General features: G+C 37.7%; 1 protein-coding gene across 3 annotated transcripts in view; it reads left to right on the plus strand.

Annotated features, from left to right (window-relative positions):
* SMC5 (structural maintenance of chromosomes 5) overlaps positions 1 to 21,068 on the plus strand; it is a 96,787-nt gene that overhangs the window by 34,533 nt on the left and 41,186 nt on the right. For all 3 annotated transcript variants that reach the window (XM_043566300.1, XM_043566301.1, XM_043566302.1), the window contains exons 9-10: positions 15,243 to 15,498; positions 18,061 to 18,215. In XM_043566300.1, the coding sequence (XP_043422235.1) occupies positions 15,243 to 15,498; positions 18,061 to 18,215 (411 nt within the window). The remainder of the gene's footprint in view (positions 1 to 15,242; positions 15,499 to 18,060; positions 18,216 to 21,068) is intronic.

Below are 21,068 nucleotides of genomic sequence, written 5' to 3' on the forward strand. Positions count from 1 at the left end.
GATGAGAGATGTTGGGCACCTTTTTATTTATCTTTTGGCCATCTGTATGTCTGCTTTGGGAGAATGTCTGTTCAGGTTCTCTGCCCATGTGTTAATCAGGTTGGTTGTTTTTTGTAGTTTTTTTTGGTATTGAGTTGCATAAGATCTTTATATATTGGATATTAACTTCTTACCAGATTGGATATTAACCTTGTATTGCATGCAAACATCTTTTTGTTCACTAGATTGCCTTTTTGTTTTGTTGATAGTTTCCTTCACTGTGCAAAAGCTTTTCATTTTGGTATACTAGTAGTTGTATTTGGTATACCAGTAGGCCCAATATTTATTTTTGCTTTTGTTTTCCCTTGCCTGAGGAGACATAGCCATAAATACCTTGCTGAGGACAATGTCAAAAAAATTACTGCCTATGCTGTCTTCTAGGAGTTTTATGGTTTCAGGTCTTACATTTAGGGAATTTAATCCATTTTAGTTAATTTTTGTGTATGGTGTAAGGAAGCAGCCCAGTTTCATTCTTTTACACGTAGCTATTGAGTTTTATCAACAGCATTTATTGAAAAGACTGTCTTGTCTTTATTGTATATTCTTTCCTCCTTTGTTGTAGATTGACTATATGGGTGTGGGTTTATTTCCAGGCTCTGTGTTCTGTTCCACTGATCAGTGTGCCTGTTTTTTTGGACTGGTGCCATACTGTTTTGATCACTATAGCTTTGTAGTATATCCTAAAATTTGGGATTGAGATACTTCCAGCTTTGCTTTCTTTCAAATTTTCTTTGGCTATTCAAGATCTTTTCTGTTTCCATCCAAAGTTTAGGATTATTCTAATTCTGTGAAAAAATGCTCTTGGTATTTTCATAGGGATTGCATTGAATCTGTAGATTGTTTTGGACAACAGAACAATTTAATGATACTAATTCTTCCATTCCATGAGCATGGTCTGTCTTTCATTTGTGTCACCTTTGGTTTCTTTTATCAGTGTGTTGTAGTTTTCAGAGTGTATGTCTTTCACCTCCTTGGTTAAATTTATTCCTCGGTATTTTATATTTTGGGGGTGCAGTTATAAATAGGATCATTTTCTTAATTTCTCTTTTTGCCCTTATATTAATAGTGTATGGAAATGCAACAGATTTCTTTATATTAATTTTGTATTCTGCGTCTTTACTGAATTCACTTATCAGTTCTAACAGTTTTTTGGTGGAGGCGTTAGAGTTTTCTGTATGTTAGTGTCACGCCATCTGCAGATAGTGACAATTTTTACTTCTTTTACCAGTTTGGATGTCTTTTATTTTTTTTGTTTGGTTGTTGCAGCTACAACTTCCAGTATTATGTTGAATAAAAGTGGTGATAGTGGATGTTCTTTTCTTGTTCTTGATCTTAAAGGAAAAGCTTTCAGTTCTTCATCGAGTGTGATGTTAGATACGGGTTTTTCATAGATAGTCTTTATTATGTTATGTTTCTCTCTAAACATGAATGGATGTTGTATTTTGTCACATGTGTTTTTCTGCATATATTGAGATGGTGATAGGATTTTTATACCAGAGTATCACATTGATTGATTTGTGAATATTGAACCACCTTGCATCCATGGAATAACTTCTACTTGGTCATGGTGAATGATCCTTTTAATGTGCTGTCGAATTTGGATTGCTAATACTGTACTTTGTTGAGGATTTTGCATCTGTATTCATCAGATACTGGCCTGTAGTATTTTGGTTGGTTGGTTGGTTGGTTGGTTGGTTGGTTGGTTGGTGGGTTGGTTGGTAGGTAGTATCTTTGGTTTTGGTATTAGCGAAATGCTGGCCTCATAGAATGAATTTGGAAGTTTTATTTCCTGTTCCAATTTTTGGAATAGTTTGAGAATAGGTATTAACTCTTTAAATGTGTAGTAGATTTCACCTGTGAAGCCATCTGGTCCTGGCCTTGTTTGCTGAGAGATTTTTGAGTAGTGATTCAATTTCATTACTAGTATTTGGTCTGTTTGAATTTTCTGTTTTTTCCTGATTTGGGGAAGTTATAGGTTTCTAGGGATTTATCCATTACTCCTAGGTTGTCCTATTTGTTGGCCTATAATTTTTCATAATATTTTCTTATTTATATTTCTGTGGTGTCCATTATTTCTTTTCCTTCACTTGAGATTTTGAGTCCTCCCTTTTTTTTTTTCTTGATGCGTCCAGCTAAAGGTTTATCGATTTTGTTTAATCTTTTCAAAGAATCAGGTCTTGGTTTCTTTTATCTTTTTTTATCTTTCTATATTTCATTTGTTTCTACTTTCATCTTTATTATTTTCTTCCTTTTACTAGCTTTGGGTTTGCTTTGTTCTTTTTCTAGCTTCTTGCAGTGTAAGGTTAGGTTGTTTGAGATTTCCTTGTGGAGATAGGCCCTGTATCACTATGAAATTCCCTCTTAGAACTGCTTTTACTGTGTCCCAAAGATTTTGGCCCATTGTGTTTTCATTTTCTTTTGCCTCTGTGTATTTTTTTATTTCCTCATTAATTTCTTGGTTGACCCGTTCATTGTTAAGTAACATTTTGTTTAGCTTCCATGTGCTTATGTACTTTCCAGATTTTTCTTGTAATTGATTTCTGCACCTCAGAAAAGGTGCTTGATATGATATGATTTCAGTCTTCTTAATTATTGAGACTTTGTGGCCCAATGTGATCTATTCTGGAGAATGTTCTTTGTGCACTTGAAAAGAATATGTATTCTGTTTTTGGATGGAATGTATTGTATATATCTGTTAGATCCATCTAATCTAAGTGTTGATCAAAGCTACTGTTTCTTTGTTGATTTTTTTTTTTTTTTTTTTTGGTCTGGATGATCAAAGTGTTAAAGTCCTCTACTATTGATTTCTCACTTTGTCTGTTAATATTTACTTTATATATTTAGTTGCTCCTTTGTTGGTTACATAGTTATTTACAGTTGTTATATCTTCTTGCTGGACTGATCTCTTTATCAGTGTGTAATGCTGTAGTTCTTTGTCTCTTGCTTTAGTATTTGTTTTAATGTCTGTTTTGTCTGATATACACACTGCGACCCTTGCTTTTTGTGTTCTGCTTTATTTGCATGTGGAATATCTTTTTCCATCCCTTCACTTTGGTCTGTAGGTGTCTTGATGTCTGAGGTGAGTCTCTTAAAGGCAGCATATACATGGGTATTTTTTTTTTTTTTAATCCATTTAGTCATCCTATGTCTTTTGACCGGAGTGCTTAATCCATTTACATTTGAAGTAATTATTGACAGGTATGTACTTATTGTTGTTTTGTTTATATTGTTTTCTGGTTCTTTTTGTAGTTCTGTTCATTTCTTCTCTTGCTCTTATATTATGGTTGAAATTTTTCTTTAGTGTTATGCTTGTATTCCTTTCTGTGTTTTTTTTGTGTATCTATTTTAGGTTTTTGATTTGTGGATACCACTGAGTTCATATATAGCATCATATGTGTGTAGCAGTCTATTTTAAGTTAGTGGTTCCTTAAATTCAGACACATTCTAAAATCACTACATTTTTGCTCCCCCTTTCACATTTTATGTATATGATACTGTACTTTACATCTTTTTATTTGGGTATCCCTTGACTAATTTTTGTAGGTGTAATTGATTTTACTACTTTTGTATTTTAACTTCCATACTGACTTTATAAGTGATTAATCTACCTTTTAGTAGATGTTTGCTTTTACCTATGAGACTTTTTTCGTTTCATCATTTTCTTCTAGTTGTGGCCTTTTCTTACAACTTAAAGAGCTCCTGTTAAGTTTAGTGAGAACTCTATTAATTTTTGTTTGTGTGAAAAACTCTTTCATCTCTCCTCCTATTCTAAATGATAACTTTGCTGGGTAGAGTATTCTTGGTTGTGAGTTTTTTCTTATCGGCACTTTGAATATATCACTGACCCTCCCTTTTGGCAGGCAGAGTTTCTGCTGAAAAATCACCTGATAGCCTTAGGAGGTTTCTCTTGTGTTTAACTTTTCTCTTGCTCCTCTAAAAATTTTCTCTTTATCATTACTTTTTGGCATTTTAATTATTATGTATCTTGGTGTGGTCCTCCTGGGATTTATCTTGTTAGGGGCTGTCAGTGGTTCCTAGACTTGGATGTTTTTCCTTCCCCAGGTTAGGAAATTTTTTAGCTAGTATTTTTTAAAATAAGTTTTCTGCCCCCTTTTTCCTCTCTTCTCTTCTCTCTCTCTCTCTCTCTCTCTCTCTCTTTTTAATGTTTACTTATTTTTGAGAGAGAGACAGAGACTGAGCATAAGTGAGGGAGGGGCAGAGAGAGAGGGAGACACAGAATCTGAAGCAGGCTTCAGGCTCCGAGCTGTCAGCACAGAGCCCACGTGGGTCTCAAACCCACAGAACACAAGATGATGACCTGAGCCAAAGTCAGACACCCAACTGACTGAGCCACCCAGCTGCCCCACTCTCTCTTCTCTTTCTGGGATCCCTATAATGTGAATGTTATTATGCTTAATGATGTTGCTGAATTCCCTTAACCTAGCCTCATTTATGTATTATTTTTTCTTTTTGATATTCAGCTTGATTGCTTTCCATTACCCCACCAGATCATTGATACATCCTCTAATCTGTTGATTCTTTTAGTATATTTTTTCAGTTATTAAATTCTTCTACTCTGTCATATTTTCTTCGTTGAAGTTCTCATTGAGATCATCTGTTTTCTGAAGTCCCAATTTTTGTTACCTTTGTTTTGAGGGGTTTTTTTTTTTTAAGTTATTTATTTTGAGAGAGAGAAAGACATGAGCAGGGGAGGGGCAGAGAGAGAGGGAGAGAGAGAATCCTAAGTAGACTCCATGCTGTTGGTGCAGAGCCCAGTGCCGGTCTCGATCTCATGAACCATGAGACCTGAGCCAAAAAAACCTAGAGTCTGACATTTAACCAGCTGAGTCACCCAGGTGCCCCTAAATTCTTTATTAGGCATGTTGTTTATCTCCTCTGCATTTAGCTTTGTGAATTTTGCTTGTTCTTTCATTTGGGACATATCACTATCTCATTTTGTCTTTTGTTTCTATGTATTAAGTAGGTCAGCTACATCTCCTAGTCTTGAAAGTCATGGCCTTGTGTAGAAGGTGGTCCTGTGGTACCCTATAGCGTAGTCACCCACTGGTCTCCAGAATTTGGTGTTCCAGGAGTCCCCTCTGTGTGGGCTGTGTATGCCCTGCTCTTGTGACTGAGCCTCTCTCACCTCTGGCCTTGCTGGCTGCAGTGACCCCAGATATTTGGTGTGGGTGCACTAGGCGGGGTTTGGTCCCTGCGCTGAGGCCTGAGGTTGCCTCGGGCTTGCTGGTGGGCAGGACTTGCCGGCAGCCTAGGTGTCTGCAGTTAGCCTCGATGCCATACTTGCAGGAGCGTCAAAGGCCATAACTGGCTCCCTGCACAGCCAGCTAAGAGTCTGGGCTGCTGGAACTGCGGATGTGCGGGTGTGTGGGGTTATGTCCCCCCAGGGCGGGAGTCACTTTGGAGTGGCACCACTAACTGCTGGGGCTGTCTGCAGCATATGGTGGGTTAGGGGCAGTTGTTTGGGTGGGCTGGCCCCCAGGAGACTGCTTGGGCGGAGCATGTGATGCTAGCAAGGTAGATGGAGTGTTAATGCCGGCAGACAGGCTACCTAAACGGAGGGAATGGAAGGGCAGCGTCATCTGCGGCATCGCCAGCACTTTTGTTCCTGGAGAGATCTCCTGAAGATCCCTGCCCCTTTGGTACACATTCTAAGACTGGTCAGTAAATTCACTTGTCTTACATCCCAGGTACTTCTCAAACTGCTGCTTCTGTACTGTCTTGAGCAGAGTTTTTTTTGTTATGTTGGCTCTTTAAGGGCACAGGCTGAATTTCCTCTTGCCCTCTGGCTCTTTCAGAGTTAAATTCTGCTGTGTGTGTGTTGTTTTTTTTTTTTTAAACACACACGCAAATTGGAGAGGGGCAGAAAGAGAGGGAGACAGAATCAGACGCAGGCTCCAGGCTCTGAGCTGTCAGCGCAGAGTCCAACATGGGGCTCAAACCCACGAACTGTTTGATCATGAGCCAAAGTCGGACGCTTAACTGACTGAGCCACCCAGGTGCCCCAAATTCTGCTGATTTTTAAAGCCACATGTTACGGTCTTCCCAGTGCCAGGATTGGCTGGTGTGGAGTCAGATCCTCTCACTTCTCTGTGCTTGTAGGGTCTTTGCCATTTGTGGTTACTCCCTCCAGGGCTTTACTTCCCAGAAGTGTCTCTGCCCTTCCTCTCTTTTTTTTTTTTTCCTTTAATGTTTGTTGATTTTTGAGAGAGAGAGTACTTGCAAATGCACACGAGTGGGGGAGGGGCAGAGAGCCAGGGAGACAGGATCTGAAGCGGGCCCCATGCTGACAGCAGAGAGCCCAACGAGGGAGCTCGAACTCCATGAACTGTGAGATCATGACCTGAGCCAAAGTTGGACACTTAGCCAACTAAGCCACCCACGTGTCCCCTTCCCATCATTTTCTCTGTGGCCTCCTCTTTTCAATTGACTGTGGAAGATGTGTTTTGCTAGTCTTTCAGATTGCTTTCAGGGTTAGTTTCATAGATGTTACTGTTACCTTGATGTGTCTTTGGGACAAAATGAGCTCAAGATCCTCCTACCTAGCCATCTTCTGTATCCATTTTGCCTCTTCCTGCCTTTAATTGGGAGTATTTAATCCATTTGATGTAATTACTGGCAAGGCAGCATTTTTGCTAATTTGTTTCCAGTGTATCTTAGGACTTTTTTGTTCCTCTAGTTCTCCATTACTAGTTTATGTTAATAAGCATTTTCTGTTGTACCATTTAAATTCCCTTCTTTACCATGTATTTTTTGAGCTATTTTCTTTGTGGCTGCCTTTAGGATAACAGTATCTTAATTTATAGTAATCTAATTTATAGTAATACCAACTTAATTTCAGTAGTATGCAAAACTTTGCCCCTATATATAGCTCCATTCCATTCTCCCTCCTTTGTGGCTGTTACTGTCCTACAAATTGTACTTTCATTAGTATAAGCCTGTTAGCACAGTTTATAATTCTTTCTTCATGCAGTTTTGTTTTTGTAATGATGTTTGATTCTCTGACACCAGCCGTGTCCTACATTCAATTCAGTTTGGATACTAACTACCTGGAATTAGAGCAGACTATAAGCTAAGGGCTTGGTCCCATAGGACAGCCTTTGCTTCATATATTAGTCTCAAGGACCCAGGACCCAGGGCAAGATAAAAGATAAATCAGTCCTGGTACTGATAAAAAAAGATACAGTTGGTCTTACTCCCTAGTTCCTGGTTTGGAGTTCTTAACATCCTTGAAATTGCCTGAGTGACAGGAGTATCTTTTGTTATTGATACCTGCACTTCTGCTGGACTTGACTACAAGTGCAGGGATTCCCACGGTCCCCCTTTAGGTTCTACATTCATTACAGTGACTCACAGAGCCCAGGAAAATGTTACACCTAACAATTCCCATTTTTTTGTTTTTTGGGGTTTTTTAAAAATTTTTAATTTTTAAAAAATTTTTTAATTAAAAAATTTTTTAAATGTTTATTTACTTATGAGAGAGGAAGAGAGACCAAGCGAGTGAGCCAGGGAGGGGCCGAGAGGGAGACAGAATCCGAAGCAGGTTCCAGGCTCCGAGCTGTCAGTACAGAGCCTGATGTGGGCTCAAACTCTTGAACCGTGAGATCGTGACCTGAGCTGAAGTCGGACACTTAACCGTTTGAGCCACCCTGGTGCCCCAAGAATTTTAAATTTTTAATTAATCTCTACACCCAGTGTGGGACTTGAACTCAAAACCCTGAGATCAGGAGTCTCATGCTCTATCAGTTGAACCAACCAAGGTGCCCTAACAACTGCTGGTGGATTATAAAGGATACAACTCAGTAACAGCCAGATGGAAGAGATGCGTAGGACAAGATATGGGGGTGCGGTGTTCAGAGCTTTCGTTCACCTCTACTAGGTGCTTTGTCTTCCCGGCATATTGACCTCTTCACCAACCCGGAAGCTCCAGCACTTTGTCGTTTTTATTGACATTTTATTATGAGTTTTTATTGACATTTTATTATGTAGGCATAATTGAATAAATTATTGGCCATTGGTAAATGAACTCTATCTCCAGTTCTTTTCTCCTCCAGGAGGTCAGGGCATGGGGCTGAAAGTTCCAGCCCTCTGATCTTGTGGTTGATTCTTTGGACAACCAGTCCCCATTCTGAAGCGATCTCGGGGCCCTTCCAAGAATCATCTTATTGGCGTAAAATCAGGCATGTTCAAACGTGCTCAGTATCAATAACAAAAGATACTCCTGTCACTCAGGCAATTTCAAGGATGTTAAGAAGTCCAAACCAGGAACTAGGGAGTAAGATCAACTGTATCTTTTTTATCAGTACCAGGACTGATTTATCTTTTAAATCAGAAAAGAGAAAAAAAGTTACAAACAACAGATACATTTTAACTATTTTTTATATTAATTATGTAGTTACCTTTACTGGTGCTCTTTGTTTCTTTGTATAGATTCAAGTTACTGTCTAGTGTCTTTTCATCTTGGCATGAAAGACTGACTTTAGGGTTTCTTGTAGGGCAGGTGTGCTAGTGATGAATTATCCCGGTTCACATTTATCTAGCAATGTCTTAAATTATCCTTTGTTTCTGAAGGATAGTTTTACTGGATACAGAATTCTTGTCTCTCCCCCCCCCCCCCCCCCCCCCCCCCCCCCCCCCCCCCCCCCCAGCGCTTTGAATACGACATCCTGCTGCCCTCTAGCCTCCTTGGTTTCTGATGAGGAAGGAGTCAGCTGTTAATCTTCTTGGGGATCCCTTGTACTTGATGAGTTACTTTTAACTTGCTTTCAACGTTTTGTCTTTTAGCAGTTAACAATGATGTTTTTCACTTTATCCTACTGGGAAGTTATTTAGCTTTTTGGATATGCAGATTAATGTTTTAGATCAAAGTTGGGAAGTTTGGGGTTTTTAATTTCCTCAGGTAGTCATTCTGCCTGTTTTTGTTCTCTCCTTCTGAGATTCCTATTCTGCGTATTTCCATCTACATGATGGTACACTTTGATACACATTTTATTCATTTGTTTTCTTTTCATCAAACTGGATAATCTCAAGTGACTGATGTTCAGTTTCCCTTTGTTTTGCTTATTCAGATCTGCTTTTAGCTCTACTAGTGATTTTTTTATTTCAGTTACTGTACTTTTCAACTCCACAGTTTCTAGTTGGCTCTTTTTTATACTTGATTTCTGTATTAATCCTCTATTCATTGAGACATTATTTCCTTGTCTTTAGTAATCTAGACATGGTTTTCTTTAGTTCATTGAAAACATTTTTAAAATAGTTGTTGTAAAGTCTTTACTTTGTAAGTCTATTTCTGGACTTCCTCGGGGATATTTTCTATTGACTGCTAATTTTCTGGTGTATGACCTATATTTTGTTTTTGTTGAAACTGGCAGTTTAAATAGCATGATGTGGCAACTGAAATCATTTGTCCTTCCCTCCCCAGGCTTTTGTTGCTGTTTGTTGATGATGTTTTTGTTGCTGTTGGTTTAGTTACTTTCCTAACTGATGCTTTGAAATTTGTAGTTTTTGTTGTGTGTGACAACGGAAGTCTGTGCTGAGTTAGCATACTGGGCAGATATTTCCTTAAATGATTGCAACCACTCTGTCTCCCAGTCTTTGTTGAGTGTCTCTTCATGCATGTTAGGTCACACCTTCAACACATAGCAGGGCAGTGTTTTTACTTTCCACCAAGATTCAGTAAATGCTCCCTGGGTTGTTGCAAACTTCGGTTAATATCCAGTGCTAGTTTACAGCTCTGTTTTGGGTTTCACTTCCTACTTGCACATAGCCTCAAGGTGAAACATTCTTTGCACAGAGCCTCTGTGAGAGCTTAGGATCTCCTCCAGTCTTTCTGGAGAACGTGTACCATCCTAGGCATGCGCACTGTCCTACTCATATAGCCTTCTAGATTCTCAGGAGCTTCCAGAGTCTCCTATGGGTGTCCTCTCCAGCTTTTTAAGTTTTTTTTGGTTAGCTTTGCCACAACGGTTATTCGGTTATTCGAAACAACTGTGGTGTTAAAACACTGGCCACTGATTGTCTTTGACAAATGGCTTCAGGGGAAAGACTTCCAGCTGTGGTGGAGTCACATCAAAAAAAGACAACCTTTGCAGGTAAGGTTTTCGAGTAAGTGCAGACGGATCAGATAATGGCACTTATCTGAGAATGAGAGCTTGAAAACTTTCTAACCTTGTTCTGACCTCTACAGTGGCCGTTAAGTAGCTGATTTGATTTCACTATGATTGTGGGCAGTTGATTTTCAGGGCTGCCAGTGAACTGGAAGGGAATAGGACATGTTTAAAATCCCACACATCTTGGGGTGCCTGGGTGGCTCAGTCGGGTAAGCGTCCTGCTTTAGCTCAGGTCATGATCTCAGGGTTTGTGAGTTGGAGCCCCACATCGGGCTCTGCGCTGACAACTCGAGGCCTGGGGCCTGCTTCAGATTCTGTGTCTCCCTCTCTCTCTCTTTCTCGCTCTCTCAAAATAAACGTTAAAAAAAATTTTTTTTTAATCCCATACATCTTGCTGTTTTTACCAAGATTCAGGCATTTTTCTTGAATAAACAGTCTCCAGGTTATTATAAGCCTTTGATTAAATTCCAGAATTTCAAAAAAGTTAATTTTGACAACTTTTGTCAGTGCTTTCATTGCTTTTTTGGAGGAGAGGATTTTCAGTTTGATTTTGCCATTCCTGATGATTTCGAAATCTTTTCTGTATCTATAAAAAATGTTGCTGGGATTTTAATAGGAATTGCATTAAACGTGTATATCAGTTTGGGGAGAATTGAAACCTTTACTTTATTGGGTCTTCCAGTCTTTCAACATGGTATGTCTCCATCTATTTAGATCTTTTATTTCTTCAGTGACCACTGTGTAGTTTTCAGCGTGCAAGTTGTTCTCTGTGTTTTGTGAGATTACACCTAAGTATTTTTTTCTCTCCCTTTCTCTTTTTAAAAAATAGAGTCCCTGGGATTTTCTGCATAGGCAATCGTGTCATCTACACATGGAGACAGGTGTTTTTTTTTTTTTTTTTTTTCTGATTTGTATGCCTTTTAATTCCTTTCTTGCCTTACTGCACTGGCTAGAACTTCCCGCACTGTGTTGAATAAGAACGGCAAGAGTGGACATCTTTACCTCATTCATGATCTTAAGAGGAAGGCAGTTTGTTTTTTATCATTAAGTGTATTGTTACTGTAGGTTTTTTTATAGATTTTTTTAATCAAGTTTGGTAATTTTCACTCTATTCCTATGTTTCTGGGAGTGTTTATCATTGAGTGTTGGATTTTGTTAAGTGCTTTTTTTTTTTGGCATTTGTTGATATGATAGTGTTCATGTTCACCTTTAGCATTGCATTACCTTGACCTTGATTTTTTTTTTTTTTAATCATCAAATCAACCTTACATCCATGAAAATCCTTCTTGGTTGTGGTATATAATTTTATAATTGTTGAATTCTGTTGACTAACAGTTAAAGGATTTTTGTGTCTGTGAGGGATATTGCTCTGTAGTTTTCTTTTTGTACCATCTGTTTTTGGTGTCAGAATACTAACTAGCTTTATAAGATAAATTCGGAAGTGTTTCACCTCTTCTGTTGTTTTTGTTTTTTTTTTTTTTATAGAAGAGACTGTGAAGAATTGGCGTTAATTCTTTAAACATTCTGAATAATTCTCAAATGACACTATCTGGGTCTTTAAGATTTTGGCGGAGGGAGGGGAGTTAAAATTATGAATTAAATTTAATTAAGAGCTATTCAAATCTATTTCATACTTAATGAGTTGTGGTAGTTAGTGTTTTTTGAGGGATTGATCTGTTGTGTCTAAGTTGTCAAATTTGTGCAGAGTTTTTTACTATCCTTTTGATGCCTGTAGTGATACAGTCATACTCCTATTTCATTTCTGATATTGGTAATTTGTGTCTTCTTTTTGGGGAGGAAAGGCAATCTTGCTAGAAGTTTATTAATTTTATTGGTTTTTGCAAAGAACCAGCTCTTTGCTTCATAGATTTTGTTGTTCTCTTTTTAATTATATTGACATCTGTTCATATCCTAATTTTTTCCTCTTTTCTGCTTGATGTGGGTTTATTTTGCTCTTTTTCCGGGTTCTTGAGGTGAAATCTCAAGATTACTGATTTGAGACTTTTGTGTATGGACTTAATGCTATAAACTTGCCTCTCGTCACTGCTTTAGATGTGTCCACAAATTTTGATACTTTGTATTATTATTTTTGTTTGATGTACTTTTTCACTTTTCTTGAGACCACAATTTATTCACCTATTGATGGACATTAAGATTGTTTCTGGTTTGGGGCTATTACCAGTAAAGCTGCCATGAGTATTCTTGTGCAAGTTTTTGTATAAAATATATGCTTTAATTTTCTTTGGTAGTTTCCTAAGAGTAGAATATCATAGGTATATATTTTACTTTTGAAGGAATTAACAACCTGTTTTCCAAAATGATTGTAATTTATTGTAGTTGTCATTGATAAAAGTTGACTTTTGATGGCTTGGAATTTTTAAAACATGGTCCTTCACCATAAGTAATTAGAGAGACACTGCTTGAAATGGCCTCCTTTAGATCTAGGTAGCTACAAGGACTGTCCTTGTACAAGATAAAATGGAGTGAGTATAGATGGAGATACGGTGATGGGTTTTAAAGCAGGAATTTTAACTATGCTGTTAATGAAGTGTGAGGCAAGGTCATCAGCTGAGTGAGCAGAGGGCCTGCAGCAATAAAGGATTGAGGAAGGTGGAAGACAAGATGTGAAGTCACTTGAGAATGAGCACACATTGATTAGAGAAATGTGATAGGTGTGTCTGGTAGTTTTGAGTTTGTATTTTTGTGGCTGTCAATTCAAAGTGAGATGCCTTTTTGGAGAGTTTCTTCAATTAGTTCAGCCTCTTGGATAGAGATAGACAGAAGGTATGTAGTTAGGTTTGATAGAGACTATGCTTTTTTTTCCTGGCTGATGTGACATAGGAATGGTGGAGGAACAAGAGGCCTTTGCAGTGGGTCCTGTACTGGGTTGTAGAACCTCAGGAGGTTAAAAAAAGAAATGAAGGGGATGATGGATTGTGAAAAGATAGTAGGGTCACTGCATTACAGGACTCTGCGGGGTCAAAGAATAGTGTGAATAATACCACAGTAAATAAAATGCAAGTAAAGGGGACTGCAAGAACAGGATTGTAGAAATGGTTTTCAGGTGGATGATTTTGGGTGATTTACATGATTTGAAGTATAACCATAGGAGAAGGTAGCTGCAGAGGGGTTTAGGAAAAGATGGTTGAAGTCCAGGAACACAAGGACCAAAGAGATTGATTTTCTATATATGTGATGGGCATAATGATAGGAAAGCAGTGAGTGGGGAGCTACAATCATCAACAAATGGAGTGATGAAGGTTTTTTGAGGGAGGTAGTTAACACAGCAACAGAGATAAGGGTGGTAAAGCCTGATACCATGGTCTTGAAGGGAATTCCAGTGGGGCTCAGTTAATGGAAGAAATAGTACAATGGGGATTCATGAGGATTAACACCCTCTCCCCACCTCTGAGTCCTGAAGCAGTCTGAAGGATTATGGCAGGAGAAGGTCTAGAGAGGGCTCTGGAAGTGTGTTTCAGGAATAGCCAAGTGTCAGTTGGAACAATAGAGAACATTCATGGAAATTAAAGATGATGAGTATGGGATTAGCATGGAAGTTTCTTGGATGAGAGTGACACATGAATTAGAGTTCAGAAAACTTAGCTGGAAGGGCAGGGATATTGGGCTGCTTCCCAGTTTTTCAAGTCAGACAAAGACCTCTTGGTACAGATTTCTTTAGTAGTCCAGTGATTTTTGGTAGCTTGGTGGGTCTGTTTTGCTGGGAGTGCAAAGGTTTTGTTAAATTTCTTGTCCCTTTTTCATGGAGCTGGACTGCCTCATGTATTTGGTGATTCTTAATTCTGTACCTGTTAATTCTCATTGCCTTGGACTTCATGGATTTCCAGCCCAACGGTGTGGCTTCTTGTCTCCTTTCTTCTTTTAATCCTATTGAACATTGTGAACTTTCAGGCACAGATATGTCTCTTAATTTTTTCATATATTTCCATCTTCTCCATGTTTGTTATGGAGAGGTGATTTTGGCATATTTCAGTTTGTTATCGTGACACTGTCAAAGTTAAATTTTTAGAAAGGAAAAAGTTGATACCAACCCAGATGTCCAACAATAGGGAATAGGACAAAATATCCATAGATATTATATCCAATGAACATTACACAGAAACCAAAATTTTGTTTTGCCAAGGACATGGGAGAAATGAGAAACTGTTCTCAATACATATTTAGTGGTGTCATTTAATAAAACATATGTTCTATAGAAACATGTAAATAAGTAGGTATTAAAATGGAAGTGTTTAAGGACATTGAGATTATAGATGATTTTTATTAAGTTTCTGTTTTCCATATTTTCTATAATGAATATCTTCCTACTTTTATAATGGGGAGGAGGTAAGGGAGTAAATATGACTTGGAAGGAAAGCAAGTTAACAAATTATGTGATATGTTAACCTTAATTACTATAATATGAAATTCTATTTCTGTAAAAAAACAATAGGTTGTATACATGTACGTGTGTGGGTCTTAAAAGTCTTAGCTCTAGGTAGGCTTTATATGGTTTTGATACAAATCTAGCAGATATGATTTTTTGTTTTTGTTTTTTAATAATTTACCCTGAATATAAGTCAGCAAATCTAAACATGTAGATTGACAATTAAAATCTCAAAATATTAATTTCAAGTAATAGTAGTAAATAATTTTGTTGAAAGACAATAGTTAATTTCAGTTTAAAATTAAGGGTTACATAATCATAATCATCATTTATATTCCTGCTTAATTGAAAGTCTGTCATATACCATACAAATGCTGTTTTAATTTCAGTCTTCTGGTGTGTAGTATGCATTGACTTTCTGTCTGTATTTAGAAATCTCTCATTGGCTTTATAAATATTTTGTTCATTGAGCACATATTTAATGAGTGCTGACTGTAAGCTAAGCTTTGCTCTAGGTAGGTAGGATGTATTAGTGAACAAATAAAGATAACCCAGGTGGTCTGGTAGGAATAACAGCCCACAACACAATACCTTTTAGTGAAGAAAACACCTATGTACTTAGTTTGCATTTTAAAGACTGTATTACTATAAAAGTCTTGTAAAGCAGTACTAACCTACTTTTGTTTTATTAGATTGAGGAACTGCAACAGGCTTTAACAGTAAAACAGAATGAAGAACACGATCGCCAGAGGAGGATAAGTAACACACGGAAGATGATCGAAGATTTGCAAAATGAACTGAAGACCGCAGAAAACTGTGAGAATCTTCAGCCCCAAATTGATGCCATCACAAATGATTTGAGACGAATTCAAGATGAAAAGGCATCATGTGAAGGCGAGGTGATCGATAAGCGAGGAGAGAAGGAAACCCTAGAGAAGGAGAAAAAGAGTAAGTTTTATTAAACTTAGTGAGAAGAGATGTTTATAAAATGGAGATCTGTTTCTGTTGATGGACTTTCTTCTTCCCCTGGAACCAGGTCTTTACCTGCTCAAATCCCCTTGTTGAGGAATCTCCCCTAGGGTTTTCCAAATTGATGCCTTAATTACCTAGATGTATTATATACTGTGCTTTGCCACTGGCTACCACTGTCTTATGTCAGATAATGGTGGTTGATTTAATTCTCCAAAAATGCTTTCCTTTATTTTCTTCACAAAGTCCTCCACCATTGTTTATCAGATCAGATTTAAGCTCTTCATTTTAGTCTTCATAACCTTCCATTAACTTTGCCCCTTCAAACCTGTCCCAAATCATCTTTGCTTTTCTTTGTAACATGAGTCACATAAAACAGGTCTTAAATTCTATCTGCTCAGTGTATACAACTAAGATCAGTAAAAAAGAACAAAAACCCCTAACTTGGTCTGTTTATCAAAGTACGAGATATGTGTGGTTAAAAAAAAAAAAAAAGAAAGAAAAACTAGAACAAAAGTGTGGCCCAACCTCTTTCTAACCTCCAGACCTGCTCTCAGGACAAAGCATGTTTAACTCCCTCGGCAGTGTTTTCTTTTTTTAATTTTTTTTTTTTAACGTTTATTTATTTTTGAAACAGAGACAGAGCATGAACGGGGGAGGGTCAGTGAGAGGGAGACACAAAATCTGAAACAGGCTCTGTGCTCTGAGCTGTCAGCGCAGAGCCCAACGCGGGGCTCGAACTCACGGACCGCGAGATCATGACCTGAGCCGAAGTTGGCCGCTTAACCGACTGAGCCACCCAGGCGCCCCTCGGCAGTGTTTTCTAATAGACCTTCATTTATATTTTTATCATGTTCTTGTTTTGCCCTGGCTAGATGAATCAACTTTAGACATTATCTTTTGATGTTTTGTACTTTGGATTTAGATTCCTGCTCATAACATCTCCTGTCCCTATTGTAATTCCTCAAGTGGCATTATTGTATTAATACTAATTACTAATCTTTAACATTTATTATCGGTTAACTGTAGTATCTTTAAATCTTGTCATTTAACAATTGTCAGTATTGCTTGAGTGCACACTTTGTCAGCTAAAAATACCGATACTTTCATCCTGTTTACTTTTCACCCTTCTGACACTCTAATTTGGTCTCTTGAAATTTCTTTCAAGGCTGAAAACATTTTGTTGAACACCATATCAAGTTTTATGGGCTCTGTGTATGGGTTAATTCTAAAAGCTAGAAATATCAAGTATTACTTGTTACTACAACAGTGAAACTTATTCACAGAAGAGCCAGGTAGTACATTTTGATCTGATTTCCTTTTATTGATATTTTTTATTTTATTATTTTTTTAAATGTTTATTTTTGAGAGGGAGTGCAAGCAGGGGAGGATCAGAGAGAGGGAGACAGAGGATCTGAAGCAGGCTATGTATGCACAGTTAGGCGCTAACAGCAGAGAGACCAATATGGGGCTTGAATTCGTGATCCACAAGACCATGACCTGAGCTAAAGTCATATGTTTAACTGACTGAGGCACCCAGGCACCCGGATAGCTTTTTTAAAGGTTTTAGTTTTCCTTCAAAAACAAAAACAAAAACAGAAAAACATTTGCTGTAGCGTTTCCTTAAAAAACAATTGAGGTGCCTGGCTAGCTTAGTCAGTAGAGCATGTGACTCTTGATCTCAGGGTTGTGAGTTCAAGCTCCATGTTGGGTGTGCCGCCTACTTAAAAAACAAAAACAATTAGGCATTCTTGTGAGTTCTGGAGCCCCCCTATCCCCCTCCTTCCACCTAAATGGATTGTTTTCAAAGCCTCCCATGTGTCTGCCATCTGGGATTTGTCACAGATCCTTGTCTGTATTGGATAAAACTATTCCGTGTCTTTTTCTTGCATTGCTCCATTATACATCTTTGGGTAACCTTGTAAGAAGAGATATTTGGAATTTAATTACAGATATCTGGGATTTAATGACAACACCTTCATTTCATGGTCCCCTTTTATTTTTTTTCTTCTTTTTTTTTTTTATTTTTGGGACAGAGAGAGACAGAGCATGAACGGGGGAGGGGCAGAGAGAGAGGGAGACACAGAATCGGAAACAGGCTCCAGGCTCTGAGCCATCAGCCCAGAGCCTGACGCGGGGCTCGAACTCACGGACCGCGAGATCGTGACCTGGCTGAAGTCGGACGCTTAACTGACTGCGCCATCCAGGCGCCCCTCATGGTCCCCTTTTAACCTGGTTTTGTTGTATATATGACTCTAGGTTGAAAATAATTTTTCTCTCCCAAGTTTGAAGGCCTATTGCAATCACCTCGTGTTAGGAAATATAGCGATTTCTTAATCTTCTTTATGTGGCCTATTTGTTTTTGATAGCTTAAAGATCATTTTTTTATCCCAAGTGTTTGGAAATTTGATAATTTCTCCAGGGTTTTGCTTTCTCACTGTGTTGGGTACTTGCTGAGTGGTGCTAACTTTGAGATCTAAGATACCCTTTTGTATTATTTAATGCAGGTTTTCAAAGATATACTTTGTTTTCCTTTTTTAGGCGTGGGTGATAATATTGTACGATTTGACAATCTTATGAATCAAAAGGAAGATAAGCTGAGACAGAGATACCGTGACACATATGATGCTGTTTTATGGCTAAGAAATAACCGGGACAAATTTAAGCAAAGGGTCTGTGAACCTATAATGCTCACGGTAAGAAATTTTGTTTGTCTTGGTAGCATCTGTTAGTTTTATTATTGCAATCGTTATAGAGTTTTGTTGTTTTAAGAATTCTTAGTTTTATTAACAACATGCTTTTCTATTATCAGACTTGTGGCAGTTGGTAGGCTGCTGAATCCATACCTGAGTTTTCTAAAGGGCCCTTGACCAACAATAGGAAAAGTAGGAAACTTAGCTTATTGACCAGGAATCATGTATAAAATTAGTTTGGTTAGCTAGTTCCTTCTGGCTGTTGTTGTTCTTAGGTTAGATAGCAGGCAATAGATTAAATGCTGCCAAAGGGCTGGAAACTATTGTAAATAACTATGTTGATATGGGGGAACAGATAGAAGACAGAAGAGAATTACCTACAAATATTAGCATTCTGAGAATTCTGAGAATGAAACCAGCATAAACCTTTGATAGCTCTTTTTGATGATCATGGGTCATTAAGAAGAAGGTAAGCTATATTTAGCAAATCATTTAATGAAGTGTGGCTTCATTGGAATTTAGATGGAATGGCTAGGACAATTTCCATCTAAAATATTTAAAATAATAATTTTGGCCGTGGAAAGGGAAAAGAAAGTAAACACCACAGTCTTTGGTAGCGATATATTAGGTATAATATGAACGTAAAACTTACACCAAAATGACTTAAGGATTGTTTTTGCTGGGTAATTTTTTTTTTTTTTTTTTTTTTACTTTAGAAAAGAATGCACTATAGATCCTTGCAGGATTCATGAAAAATTCTATTTTCTGTAATTCGTGTTTGTGTTATCCTTTATTTAAAATCATTTCATGTAGTTTTCTTTTTTATATCTTAGATTATGTTAGCAAAATTAATATGCATAATACTGTATTCTCTTCTTGCTCAGGTATGTATTATTAGAGTATTTTTGCCAGATCAAGAAGGGAATATCTATTTTGGATGCAGACATTATTGTTTTGATTAATCTGGTAAGGACTGAAAGAAAATATAAGAAAATATTTTGATCCTTAATAAATTATAATGCAAATAATTGTCAACAGATTTTTGTTAAAATGTCAACCTCAAAATTATAATTCACAATGTTAGTAAATTTGCCATCCTTCTATCATTTCATCTCCTATCAGTAGCCTGTCACCAAGAGGGATTACTAGCAGGCATATATTTACATTACAAATTACATTCGAATCTTTGAGATGAAAAGATAATACCCTTCTTTTTTTTATCCTTTCTGAAATAACCCTTCACCTTTCCTACCACCTTCTTCCAACTGTGTTGCTCCCCTAGCCCCATCCCGATACACACACTTACCTAACCCTCCAATATCTAGTTGAAATGTCATCAAGGTAGGCAAATTAACAATATATCAACTTAAAATTTTAGTCATAGAAGTTGTCAACTGGCAGTCCATTTCCAGGCGTTATTTCTGACCATTCCAATCTACGATGGGAGAAGTGTGCAAAGATTTGTTTATAGTTCTGTTCCTCGCAGCAGTGTTTATAATACTGTAATGGTGGTGGGACAGAGAATGAAATTCCCAAAGCTGTTGTTTGGTCATGCAAATTACTGTACATCCATTGAATGGAATACTATGCAGCGATTAAAAATGTTCTAGGTCTCTTGATATAAAAGGACATTTATGACTTATTAATGAATTATAAAGCAGGTTATAAGATAGGATGTATAGAAAGATTTTATTTTTTTAATGTTTACTTGTTTTTGAGAGAGAGAGAAAGAGCTTGAACTGGGGAGGGGCAGAGAGAGAGGGAGGGAGACATAGAATCTGAAGCACGCTCCAGCTTCTGAGCTGTCAGTATAGAGCCCAACGAGGGGCTCAAGCCCACCAGCCCCGAGATCATGACCTGAGCTGAAGTCAGATACTTAACTGACTGAGCCATGCAGGCACCCTGAAAAAGAGTGCATTTTAAAGAGCTGAAACACAAGTCTGCCATCAGCCACCACCTCACCTTGGAGTGCTGTGCCTCCTCTGTCTACCTCTCTGTGTCTTTACTACATCGCAAAGACGTGGCCTTGAAGAACTTAGCCAGGTATCTTCTTTACCAAAGAAGCTAGTGACATGATGAAATCTTCCTTCAGGATGTCACGAGGCCAGAATGAGTGCAATGCAGTTTGCATTCTACCTGGGGAGAAACGTGTGACTTAGTCACTCCTGGAAGTGCACCAGCTCGGTGGGGATAGAAATGACCCCCCACCTGTGTGACTTAATTTTGAGACTCACAGTCTAAATGAACAAGTGTAATTCTTCAAAGAAATGAATGACCATGTAACCAACTCACACAAGACGGAGGCCCAAAGATGTGACATCTGTTACAGGAGAGAGTGATAAGGAGAGCTGAGTCTTAGGCTGGCTTATCCACAACTATTTTAAAAAGGTGACTTCCAGCAGTCACATTGGGGTTACTTTAACCCTTTCTAAAAGTTATAGCTAACGCCCACTTAAATTTTCTTTCATTTATACCATTCCTTCTAATGAAGTAATTTGGTACCAAAAAATATTGTGAAACAGTAAACACTAACTTGGTATAGTGTCTATGTCCTGGTGATGGTATTAATTTTTTTGTTCGTCTATCAGTTTTCCCATTCTTATGCTAATTGGTATTTTATAATTTAAAATACTAATATTTGCCAACATTTACATGATAAGCATTGCACTAAATTTTTTATTCTGTCTTAATCCTTTTATTCCTGAGATACAGACTATTTTACTATACCCATTTTGGTAAAAAACTAAAATTTTAAGAAATTTAAGTTGTACCTGATTTGAAGCAACATCTGTCTGACCCCAGAGACTTAGCTCTTAACTAGTATGCTATATTTTATATATAGTACATATACTTTTT

This window comes from Prionailurus bengalensis, chromosome D4 (assembly GCF_016509475.1).
Source record: "Prionailurus bengalensis isolate Pbe53 chromosome D4, Fcat_Pben_1.1_paternal_pri, whole genome shotgun sequence".
In the NCBI taxonomy this organism is placed as follows: Eukaryota; Metazoa; Chordata; class Mammalia; order Carnivora; family Felidae; genus Prionailurus; species Prionailurus bengalensis.